Source organism: Amaranthus tricolor, chromosome 11 (assembly GCF_026212465.1).
Source record: "Amaranthus tricolor cultivar Red isolate AtriRed21 chromosome 11, ASM2621246v1, whole genome shotgun sequence".
In the NCBI taxonomy this organism is placed as follows: Eukaryota; Viridiplantae; Streptophyta; class Magnoliopsida; order Caryophyllales; family Amaranthaceae; genus Amaranthus; species Amaranthus tricolor.
The window spans coordinates 27080270-27090852 of NC_080057.1; the positions used below are offsets into that span (position 1 = coordinate 27080270).

At 33.9% G+C, this 10583-nt stretch overlaps 2 protein-coding genes across 3 annotated transcripts; one reads left to right on the plus strand and one right to left on the minus strand.

The window, feature by feature from the left end:
• Positions 1 to 2632: 2632 nt before the first annotated feature.
• LOC130827584 (uncharacterized) lies at positions 2633 to 4375 on the minus strand. Its single transcript, XM_057693341.1, has 2 exons — positions 3242 to 4375; positions 2633 to 3163 (listed from the first exon to the last, which is right to left on the minus strand). The coding sequence occupies exon 1, from the start codon at positions 4053 to 4055 to the stop codon at positions 3348 to 3350; it is 708 nt and encodes a 235-aa protein (XP_057549324.1). The 5' UTR covers positions 4056 to 4375; the 3' UTR covers positions 2633 to 3163; positions 3242 to 3347.
• Positions 4376 to 5171: 796 nt separating this feature from the next.
• On the plus strand, positions 5172 to 10028 carry LOC130827585 (serine/threonine-protein kinase AtPK1/AtPK6-like). Of its 2 annotated transcripts, none has more exons than XM_057693343.1 (7): positions 5172 to 5270; positions 6417 to 7332; positions 7451 to 7533; positions 7609 to 7729; positions 7813 to 7986; positions 8997 to 9104; positions 9314 to 10028. In XM_057693343.1, the coding sequence occupies exons 2-7, from the start codon at positions 6676 to 6678 to the stop codon at positions 9623 to 9625; spliced, it is 1455 nt and encodes a 484-aa protein (XP_057549326.1). In that variant the 5' UTR covers positions 5172 to 5270; positions 6417 to 6675; the 3' UTR covers positions 9626 to 10028. The 2 variants fall into 2 exon arrangements, with proteins under 2 accessions (XP_057549326.1, XP_057549325.1); XM_057693342.1 differs by lacking the exon at positions 5172 to 5270 and adding an exon at positions 5286 to 5382.
• Positions 10029 to 10583: the final 555 nt, after the last annotated feature.

Consider the following 10583-nt stretch of genomic DNA (forward strand, 5'->3'; position numbering starts at 1 on the left):
AAACATCAACATTAAGGCACGAAAAGGCATACGACGATAAATAAACTCAATTTAACAAATCTTGATAACTTTCAACCTCAAAATACTAAATAAAGTTCTCAATAAACCACTAAGAGAAGCAATAAGTTTAAAATGCAACACTTATCATATGACCATCAAACTTTAGCATGATTTAAAGGTTCTAGTATTTAAATTTATTGTCATTTCAAAAAAATAGCTTCGTTTATATTAATTATGTATAATCAAGGAATCCTACATAGATGAAAATCACTTTAAAACATTTGAAAAACAAAACATTACTCCTATGCTTATTAAAATTTCTTACTTGTTGTGAATGGGCTACGGCAATGGTGAAGAACAATAACAAAAACAAGTACAAAGAAAAACAACAAAAAACAGAGCACAACAATGGAGAAGACAAAACACAAGATATATGAGGTATCTAAGGATACCTCCCCCTCAAAATAAGTATCTTATCATTAATATATTCAACAATACATTAATGACTCACCTTACAAGTTTTAAGAACAACCTCTCAAAGCAAAGATTGAACCTTTAATGTCAATCTCTCTTAAATGTCCTAATACAAATAGAATGAACTCTCTTGGTTAAAACCTTAGTTGATTCTAAGTATCAGGCTCTCACACTAACCCTAATGAACTCCTAAAACTCCTTATATAGCCCCATGTCATATTTGGGATCCTTAAGACAATCCCACAAAAAACCGAGACTAAAACAGAAGGTATTCTGTTTCGTGTGCTGTACCTCGCTCGGGCGAGCGTGTCATCAGTTATCACAACAACTTCTTGGCTCGACCGAGCCATTTTGCTCCACTAGTCGATACGGCCCCTTTTGGCACTCCCTTGCCAACATCAAGCCACGCCAAGCCATCCACCTTGATCACTTCCTCAAGTGATCCAAAGTGTATCACTATGTGCTTCAATTCATACTCATAATCACTCTTAATAATGCAAGCTATTGAGTAAGCAACGGGGTGATCGAACTCACCTCTATCAAGGTGAGATTTAGAACTTGACCAACAAAATTTCTTACTAATTCACATTTAAGCCGCTAAAATCTAGAAGCAAATTTAAATATATAAGAAAAATGTTGATCAACGAAATTAATGCTCACAAATACCACTCAAAGTTTTTTTTAGTTGATACCACTCTAAATTTAATATTACTCGACATTTTATATCAATCACAACAAATATCTACTAAATTTACATCTAATTTTCAAATTTCACAATTTTGTAATATTAAAATAGTCAAATGCAATTTGATTTGATAAATATAAAAACTTAATAAGATTAGAGAATAATTAACCTGAAATCCTGAATCAATAATAAAGCATATTCTAAAATAGGTACCTTATGTTATGAGGCGATAAAAGCATATGACGAATGTTTTGCTCCATAAAATTTCAAGAATTCATCCCCACAAATATACGTGGCTCGCTATTCACGTGTTATAACTAAGATGTACACCTATTAAATTCGTCTATTGGATCGCTCTTGTACCACTTAATGGTAATTTTTTTCGATAAAATTATAAATTAATGTTTTCAAATTACAATTGTAGAATACGAAATAATAACGTGCTTCAACTTATGAAAAATACTAATATTACACGTAAAATTCACCAAGTTTTAAGAAAACATGTTGGAAAGATGAAATTGTGTTCAAATTAAATTTGATTAGACTTTTAGATTAAATTTACATTTGACAAGTCTTAGCAGATATATAAAATATTTATTCTATCAACAATCAGTTCGAAAGAAGAAAAAAGTCATATCTCAAAATATATATTAATACAAAATTTTAAAGTTGATTAAATTCAAATCAATTTATTTGACTCTTTATAGTGTGGTTGGTTATAGTTACAAGCTAATATTTCTTAATTAGAATCTCACAAAAAATAATTCAACATAAAATTACTTTTTATCCGTAATCCAATTCAAATCAACTTAACTTTCGTTTTGATGATGAGTTATTATAAGTATGGAAGTATATTTATTTTAATAATCCAATTGAATCAAATTTAATAGAAGCGTCTAATGAAAATCATATATTTTTAAACTGAAAAGAGTACCATTTCTCTTTAATGGAATCAGATAGTTTGATTGTCGTTGGCCCTCGCGAAATCTCAATAGTTTTTCCCTACGTTAAATTTGAATCTTTTCCCATAATATTGCTAAAAAAAAAAAATAATTCCCACTTTGCATTATGTGGGAAAGTATTTCCCACAATATCGTCTACGTGGAAATTTGTTTTTTTTTTTTAATTTTTCAGACAAAACCGCCATTTAAGATGGCGGTTTGCCTTAAGCACTAAACCGCCAAATGAAGTAGCGGTTTGGTCAAGGCAAACCGCAATCTCATGTGGCAGTTTGGTCCCTGGTAAACTGCCACTTCATGTGGCGGTTTGCTTGTGGCCTGCAACTTTTTTTTCTTTCATTTCCCCTAAATAGTGAACGCAACCTGCATTAAACTAGTTCAATACCATCTATCCCATAATAATCAATTACGAACCAGCTTGATTTGAAAAAATTAATTATGAAAATAATGCGAAGATATATTACAATCATGGAAAGTCATACAAGAAGTTCAAATCATATAAGAATATACAAAGTTTGTTAAACTACAACCACCCGCCCCTTTTGTTTTGCGCACCGGTGTATGATGATGGTGTGAACTCGTCAACCTCCGCAATGACATTAAGAGCAGGAGCTCGTCGTTGACTAGCACGCTGATATGTGATGATCCTTTGCGGAGGCGATGGATGTGGAGGAGGAGTGGTGATGGAAGCTATAGGAACGAATGACGACATAGTACCGGATGTCGATGGCGATCTGGAAGACCGACCTCGAGTAGATTAACGCTGGCGACCTCTTGTGGACCGAGAATTGGATCCTCCGGAAGAGCTACCTAGGTGGGCTGAACTCCGTGGAGAAGGAGTGTGGAATGTGTCATCTACCTCGCCAATGACGGGTGGAGTCGGTATGAGGTACTCATAAACCGCCTGACTCAATGCATCGGTCAACGACGCGTTAATGGAGCCTAGGGTCTGAGAACATAGCCGATACCCCACATCAACTGGCGATATAGCAGCCCCTTGAATCGTGTCATTGCATTGTATGAGCACCGATCGGATGCGCTCAGCCTGTTTGTTATCATTATATTGTTAAAAGAGTCACATAAAACTATTACTATATGTTATGAGTGTTGAAAGAAGACGTACCAGTAACGTAGATGTCGGATGGTAATGTGATCCTAGCTGCGCAAATGTGGTGTTCGTTAGGCGTAATATGGAGATACGCCTGTACCAACTCATGTACATAGCAGAGCTAAACTATATCCTCCGCATTAGTGCATTGGACAACGTACTTTGAAGGCTCCAACTCAATTACACGGAGATTTCTATTGTTAGAAATCGCCCATGCTTTAACATTCTTCTTAAGGTGGTCTAAGGAGCTAAACTCTTGCCCTATCCTAAAGTCTCCATTTTCATTCATGGAGTTGTCATCGTTCCAGGTCATCCATGCATCAATCAATCTTTGATCAACATCATCAATTCTAAGCCAGTCTTGAGATGGAGTGTCATCTCTAATCGCTACATCTAGAGCTTCTCTTCTTTCATCATCCTCCTCTGAATTAGAATCAATATGCTCATCCTCTTGATCTAAAGAATCAACCTCGTTTGCATTACGCCTACCCAAATGACTCGTGGAGATGGTGTTCATTACACCACCACCAATGCCACGTGAATGAGTTGGAGAGATAAGCTCATCCAAGTGCTCATTAACGTAATTTGGGTTACTTAATATTTCAGTGAATGTATTATGGTGTACACTAGGACCCGATTCTGGAAGTTCCATGCTAGTCATCACTTCCCTCGCATTATCCAAATTTGCAACCAATTCAATGTAAACCTCCATTGCCGTTCTAGGGGATTGTGATGCCGCATAAGCAAGAGTACTTTTGCTTTCATCATTCTTAATCGGGACTAACACATTTTTCCCAGTCATCGGATATTTCATCTCCATTTTTAACATAAAAGAGTTGCGAATCACAACCAATTACATCACATATTTTGCTATAAAACACCTCAAAATTAGTATTCTGACCATGGATAAACATCACTGTATTTAATCCACCATTATACACAACATCGAATCCAATATAACTTACTTCCCCACCCCAATACACTATAACAAGATAATGATCAATATTCTGCAAACACAAACATGTTTTTCATGCGATTTCACATACATTTTATTGTTGATTATGAGTATAGTAAGTGTAAATGTGAATACAAGAATTTGTCATATTAAGGTATTTGAACACTTATTAGAATTTTCAATTCAAATATAAAGCTAAAAATACCATGAATATATACTAAAACCATTAAACTAACCCAACAAAGTAATAAACTTTCATTGAAACATTTCATCAAACACTTTATATGCATACAAACCAAATCATAAAATTCAACTACAAATGTGTAAAATATAAGCTTAAATCATGAAATCTAGAGAATGTAACAAACAATCAATATATTTATAACTTCAAATGACAACAATAATGAACAAAATATTCAATTTGCAAATTGAAATAAATTAGGGTTTATATTAATACCTTAAATGATGATGAAAATGAAAAGTAAAGAAGGAGAGGATGAGAATGTAGTTGATTAATTTAGTTGAATGAGAGGAATTGTGAATATGAAGTAAATGAGGATTGAAGAAAATTTTTTTTAAGAAGAACCGACAGCAAAATGCTAAAGGAAGCAAATGAAATGAAGTGAAGTAATAAGAACAGAAACTGCGTTTTGTAAAGCTATAAAACCGCCACTTCAAGTGGCGGATTGCTTCATATTATTTTATTTTTTTTAATGTTTTTTTAAAAAAACTGAAATTCATTTAAACCGCCATTTCATTTAGCGGTTTAGTTAAGATTCCTAAACAAAACCGTCATTTCATGTAGCGATTATATATTAAAAAAAATTTTAAAACCTATCCTACGTGGACGATATTATAGGAAATACTTTCTCATAATACCTAAAGTGGGAATTATTTTTTTTTTGGGGCAATATTGTGGGAAAACTTTCGTTAAATTTTAAAAAATGTAAAAATAAATAAAAATAGAAATAGTAACTTGGAGTAATTCCTAAAAGGAATAAAAAGACGGTCAGGAAAGCATCTCGGAGGATTCGCCACATCTTTCTTGTTTTGCTTTTGCACATCTCGCTTCGCAGCCCTCCTTCAAAGGTGATCCACTCATCTCTCTTTCTTTACTTTGGTTTTTATTTTTTAGTAATTACTTCATCTTCATTACCGTCAATTCTTCTTCTTTTTTTTATGATTATACGCTGCATTCAAGGTTTTATTTTTGGGTTTTTTTGAGTTTATGTTCATATGTTTTTTCAATTCTAGGTTGTTACGATATTTTTTTAAATCAAATGATAAAGATTTGTTAATTCTGTCAAAACTGTAAATTAGGTTTCAATTTGATTTATATAAACTGCTGCTTTTGAGTTTTGATCCTTAGATTATTTTCTTGTTATTGTATAATTCTCCCAATTTGTTGTTATTGCTTCTTTTTAATCCTTAATGCTATTTTATTACTGAATGAATTTGAGTTTGGAGGCTTTTTTTTCGTATTTCCTAGATCTTTGATTAATCGGTAAAAGAAGCTTGAAGTATGTCAATTATCGGAGAAAAGAGAAAACCTACTTTGAGTAATTGATAATTTTTTATTTTTTCAAAAAAGATTTATGTACAATTTAATGTCTTGGTTAAGAGATCTGCGTTTTAACATGGGAATTGCAAATGATAGTAACTACTTCTTTCAAGCTTTATATTATTTGGGTTTAGTTCAGGTGTTTGCAACTTTACCAGGATTATCTTCACCTGTAATTCTTCTGAATTGTTGTTAAATATTTGTAATTTTTCTTTGTATGAAATCAGTACATTTCATTTTACGGTTACACTCTCTGTCCCACGAGAATTGCTACAAGCCTACGAGTACAACTTTTGTGTATTTTGAGCGGGGTGAAAATATGTGCTTTTTATGCGGAAATATGAGATGTCTTGATGAGATGAAAAAACAAGTTAAATTTGTGATGGGAATTAAAGAAATAAGACGTGGGTGATCGTCAAAAGTAGAATGGTAGCAATTACTATGGGAAGGATATATAAGCAAATTATAGAAATTCCCATGGGACAAAGGGAGTATAATTAGTACTTACAAGTTTCTGCATTTATGTTGTCAGAAGCTGCAATATGCTATTTTTGCAATTTCATGTTGTCTTAAAAGTTGTTTTAGTATTGGTGCATCATGTAATTTTCTGTTGATTATATTCCTGTTACATGTTTCCTGTACAGTATGCTGTACTAACGAAAAAATTATTGCAGAATTGGTACCTGTTCTTGATGAATTCGAAAACATCTGTGACATCCGTGGTTTCCTGCAATCCGGGAAACAAGAACAACTTCTTCCTCTGGATTTTGGTTTGCTTACTGCCTAAGTTTTCGGGAACTTTGATTGTTTACATAAACTTCCTTTTGGTCCAAGCAATTGATAGGAGTCCATCTGCATTACTCCTTTTGTCTTTTGATCCTTAGCTGTGCGTGAATTTGGCCATCTGCATCACTCCCTTTCTCATAAATAAGCATGGTTTCTTCTCATTTATCAGTTTTGAATGAGAAATACAAATCGTTTGGTAGCCAGTTGCTTCTTCCAGATGACCCTCCAAATGCTATCCTTACAGATGATGACGAGTTTGATTTTTCCGATGTCTTTGGTCCTTTACCAGGGCAGTTTCCAGTTGAAGTGAATGAAGGGAACTTAGAAATTGAAACAAATAATATTGTTTATGATAATTCAGCTGTTGTATACAGGCGATCACATTCTCTAGTTGGCCCTTCTGCTTGTTTGAGTCAGTCGTTGAAGCTTGGTAAGCTCAATCTTCAAGAGACAGAGGAAGCAAATGTCATTTTAGAATGTGTGAATGGAGTAACAATTGAAGGTCTTTCCGAGATTTCTACAGATGAAGATGTCACGCCTTTGCATCCCCTGCAAGATGATATGCTGACAAAGGAACCAAAAGTAGGTCTTGAAGATTTTGAAATTATGAGATTAGTTGGGCAAGGTGCATTTGGCAAAGTATACCAGGTGTGCAAGAAGGGAACTTCCGAAATATATGCAATGAAGGTCATGAGAAAGGACAAGATAATGGAGAAGAATCATGCTGAGTATATGAAAGCTGAGAGGGACATTTTGACAAAGATCGACCATCCTTTTATTGTCCAGCTTAGATACTCATTTCAAGTAATTACCTTTTTTTTTTTTTGATATATTGCAAGCTAAAATGTTGTTCTGATGTAGGTAGCATAGTGGGTCTATTTTATGATTATTTCTACTTAGCCTCTCCCTCTCTTGACTGCAGTCAAAATATAGACTCTATCTTGTGCTGGATTTTATAAATGGTGGTCATCTTTTCTTTCAGCTTGATGTTCAAGGTCTTTTCAGGTGAATATACATTTATTTTTCTCGACAGCTACTGATGTTTGGTGGAAATAAATTAAACAATATTTATGGTTTCAGGGAAGATCTAGCTCGTGTATATGCTGCAGAAATTGTCTCCGCAGTATCTCACCTACATTCTAATGGTATAATGCACAGAGATCTGAAGCCTGAAAATATTCTACTCGATGCAGATGGCCATGTATTTTTCGTCCTCCTTGATTCTGTTGTTCAATTTGTGTCATTGTGTTGATCCCTTTTGTGTGTTCATGTTATATGTTGTAGGTTGTGTTAACTGACTTTGGTCTTGCAAAAGAATTGGAAGAGAATGAGAGGTCGAATTCTATGTGTGGGACAGTGGAATATATGGCTCCAGAAATTGTTCAGGGAAAGGGCCATGACAAGGCTGCTGACTGGTGGAGTGTAGGTGTCTTGATTTTTGAGATGCTTACTGGGAAGGTAAATTATGGTCAAGAGTCTAATATTACATAGCTGTTGATTATCTGCTCGCATATAGATAAATAGATACTTAGTACTTAAGTTTGAGATATCAAACTGCCTGTGCTACTTTTGTCCTTGACTTGAGATGTGTTTTCTAGTAATTGTTAGAGTATCCAATTGGCATTGGCATTGGCATATGGGGAAAACATGGAGTGTTCCTTTGCTTAGAATATTCTTGGGCTTCTCTGACCATTTATGTCCTGCAAAAGTTTGTCATTAGGTTTTTAGTTGCCCAGAAGAGGGGGAGGATGTCTTTGTGTTGCTGCCAACACTTTATATGCATGGACCTGAATCACTTTAGTATTTATACTGTCATAGGCTTTATTTTGGTAATAGTATATACGGTCAGCTTGTTTATTGGAGTGTTCGGTTGGTCAAACAACCAAAAAACTTGTTTGATAAGCCTACTAAAATGCTCGCTTTTAAGCGAAAATGAAAATTGATCTGGCAACTTTTTTGATTGACTTTTGGGGTTATTACCCCACTTTTTCTCTTCCAACCAACCAACAAATAATAAGCAATCTTTCCAAACATCTTCTATAACAGTTGGCTTATACAGTTAGCTTAACTAAGAAAAACAAGCGGTACTACGAGTTGGTCAAACAAGTCTATTGAACTGGCCAACAACCAAGAACCAGTTGCCAAACACCCTCATAGTATGCGTGCTATGATTTAAAAATTGTTGGATGGTTGGTGTTGTGGTAGCAACTTTACCAGATATGTAAATTGTAGTTGAAAGTTGAAATTCAAGAGAATATAGTAGCCATTGCCAAGTTAAAAGTATATGAAATAATGCAATTAGAACGCTATGCCATTGCATCTTGCTTTTGAAGTATGCTTTTGTAGCCTTCAGATTATAGAATAATATCTTATGTGCAGTTACTAACTGCAAAATGAGTATGTAATTACGGTTAAAGTTGAGCTTACTATTTGTGTTATTTGTTGCTTATTGCTTGTCGCTTGTGTAGCCTCCTTTCTATGGTGGTAATAGGAACAAGATCCAGCAGAAGATTGTAAAGGATAAGTTTAAACTTCCAGGTTTCTTATCAAGTGAAGCTCATTCTGTGTTGAAAGAGGTATATCTTTTCCTTCTTTCACCTAGGTTCTAATGCGTCAGGCGGTTCCTTTGGATTACATGTAATTCAATGTTGCTTTTTCTTGTACCGTACGGGTTGCGAGGATTGGCTAAGTGCTTGAATTTTAGTGAAAGGCAACAGTGTGCGATTATGTGTTAAGCATGGTTTATGTACGTTTTGATGAAGGATGTATCCTTGTGTGTTTACAGCTGCTGCAAAAAGATCCAAGCAAACGTTTGGGTAGTGGAGTAATGGGAAGTGAGGAGGTGAAGTGCCACAAGTGGTTTAAGCCAATAAACTGGAAGAAATTGGAAGCTAGGCAAATTCAACCAAGCTTCCGACCAGACGTAGCTGGAAAACATTGCATTGCCAACTTTGAAAAGAAGTGGACTGACATGCCTGTTGTGATTTCTCCTGCCGCGAGTCCTAATGGAAATGGAAGCCTCATATTCAAGGACTTCTCATACGTGAGGCCTTCAAGTATTCTTCAGAGGATGATTCCCCTTAATGAGCTTGCTTAACCTCAAGTTCTCTATGCTCATTCATAATGTCTAAAATATTGAATGTTCTCTTCTGCGTACGAAGCTGTTTGATCCCTTTGGATCACATGCTTACTCGTGCATCAAACTTTTTCTTCATATTTGTGTAACTCGTACATCAAACTTAGCGTTGTTGTTGCCCAATTACTTGATTTTAATTACTATTGTTAGGTTAATTGGTCATTACTATTTGTTCTCCAATTACTGGAATTTGGAAAGGAACAACACCTGTTGACAATTGCAATGTCTATCATATACTCTTTATCACCTTGCTTTGAAAGAATCTAGAGTTCAAACTTGGACTCCATTAAATGTATACAATATAATTCATGGATGATTGTTGTAAGAGACTCTAAATTCTTAATCATAATCTTCTGATTAATTATTCTGAATTTTCAATTCAAATTTCTAATCTTTTGGTTATTCATTTCAAACCATTTTTAATTCCTAAATCTTTTTCGATTTTGTAATTTCTTTCAAATATTAAACTTAAAATAAATATTATTTTGTTTAAAATCTTTTTATAAACACTAAAATATTATTTTATTATTTTATAGTACGAAAAGTAAAATATTATTATATTTATACTTTTGTAAAACTTTACGTTTTAACTTTCTTCCTTAAACTAACATTACTACTTATTATTTTAACCTTATAACTTTGATTTGATTATTTTATATATGAAAAAAGAGTTGTATTTTTATTATTAACTTTAAGTATAGTTTAAGCAAAATTTTCTAAGTATATTGCATATTTTCATTATCAAATTGACCCATTATTTTAAAGTATATTTACTTGTACTACTAGAAAAAAAAATTGATGAACCAAAATCCTTTCTATAGTAACCCATGGCCATAATATTCATTACTTACACAAGGTATCACCATTTCCTTACACAAGCTAACCTTCTTCTACACTCCAAACTCTTACACATTCACTT

Bases quoted from the DNA above. Each gene is read 5' to 3' on its own strand.
- LOC130827584 (XM_057693341.1), bottom strand. From the start codon at position 4,055: ATGTTAAAAATGGAGATGAAATATCCGATGACTGGGAAAAATGTGTTA.
- LOC130827585 (XM_057693343.1), top strand. From the start codon at position 6,676: ATGGTTTCTTCTCATTTATCAGTTTTGAATGAGAAATACAAATCGTTT. The intron at 7,987-8,996 runs GTAAATTATGGT...TCGCTTGTGTAG, and splicing joins TTGAGATGCTTACTGGGAAG to CCTCCTTTCTATGGTGGTAA. The intron at 9,105-9,313 runs GTATATCTTTTC...GTGTGTTTACAG, and splicing joins CTCATTCTGTGTTGAAAGAG to CTGCTGCAAAAAGATCCAAG.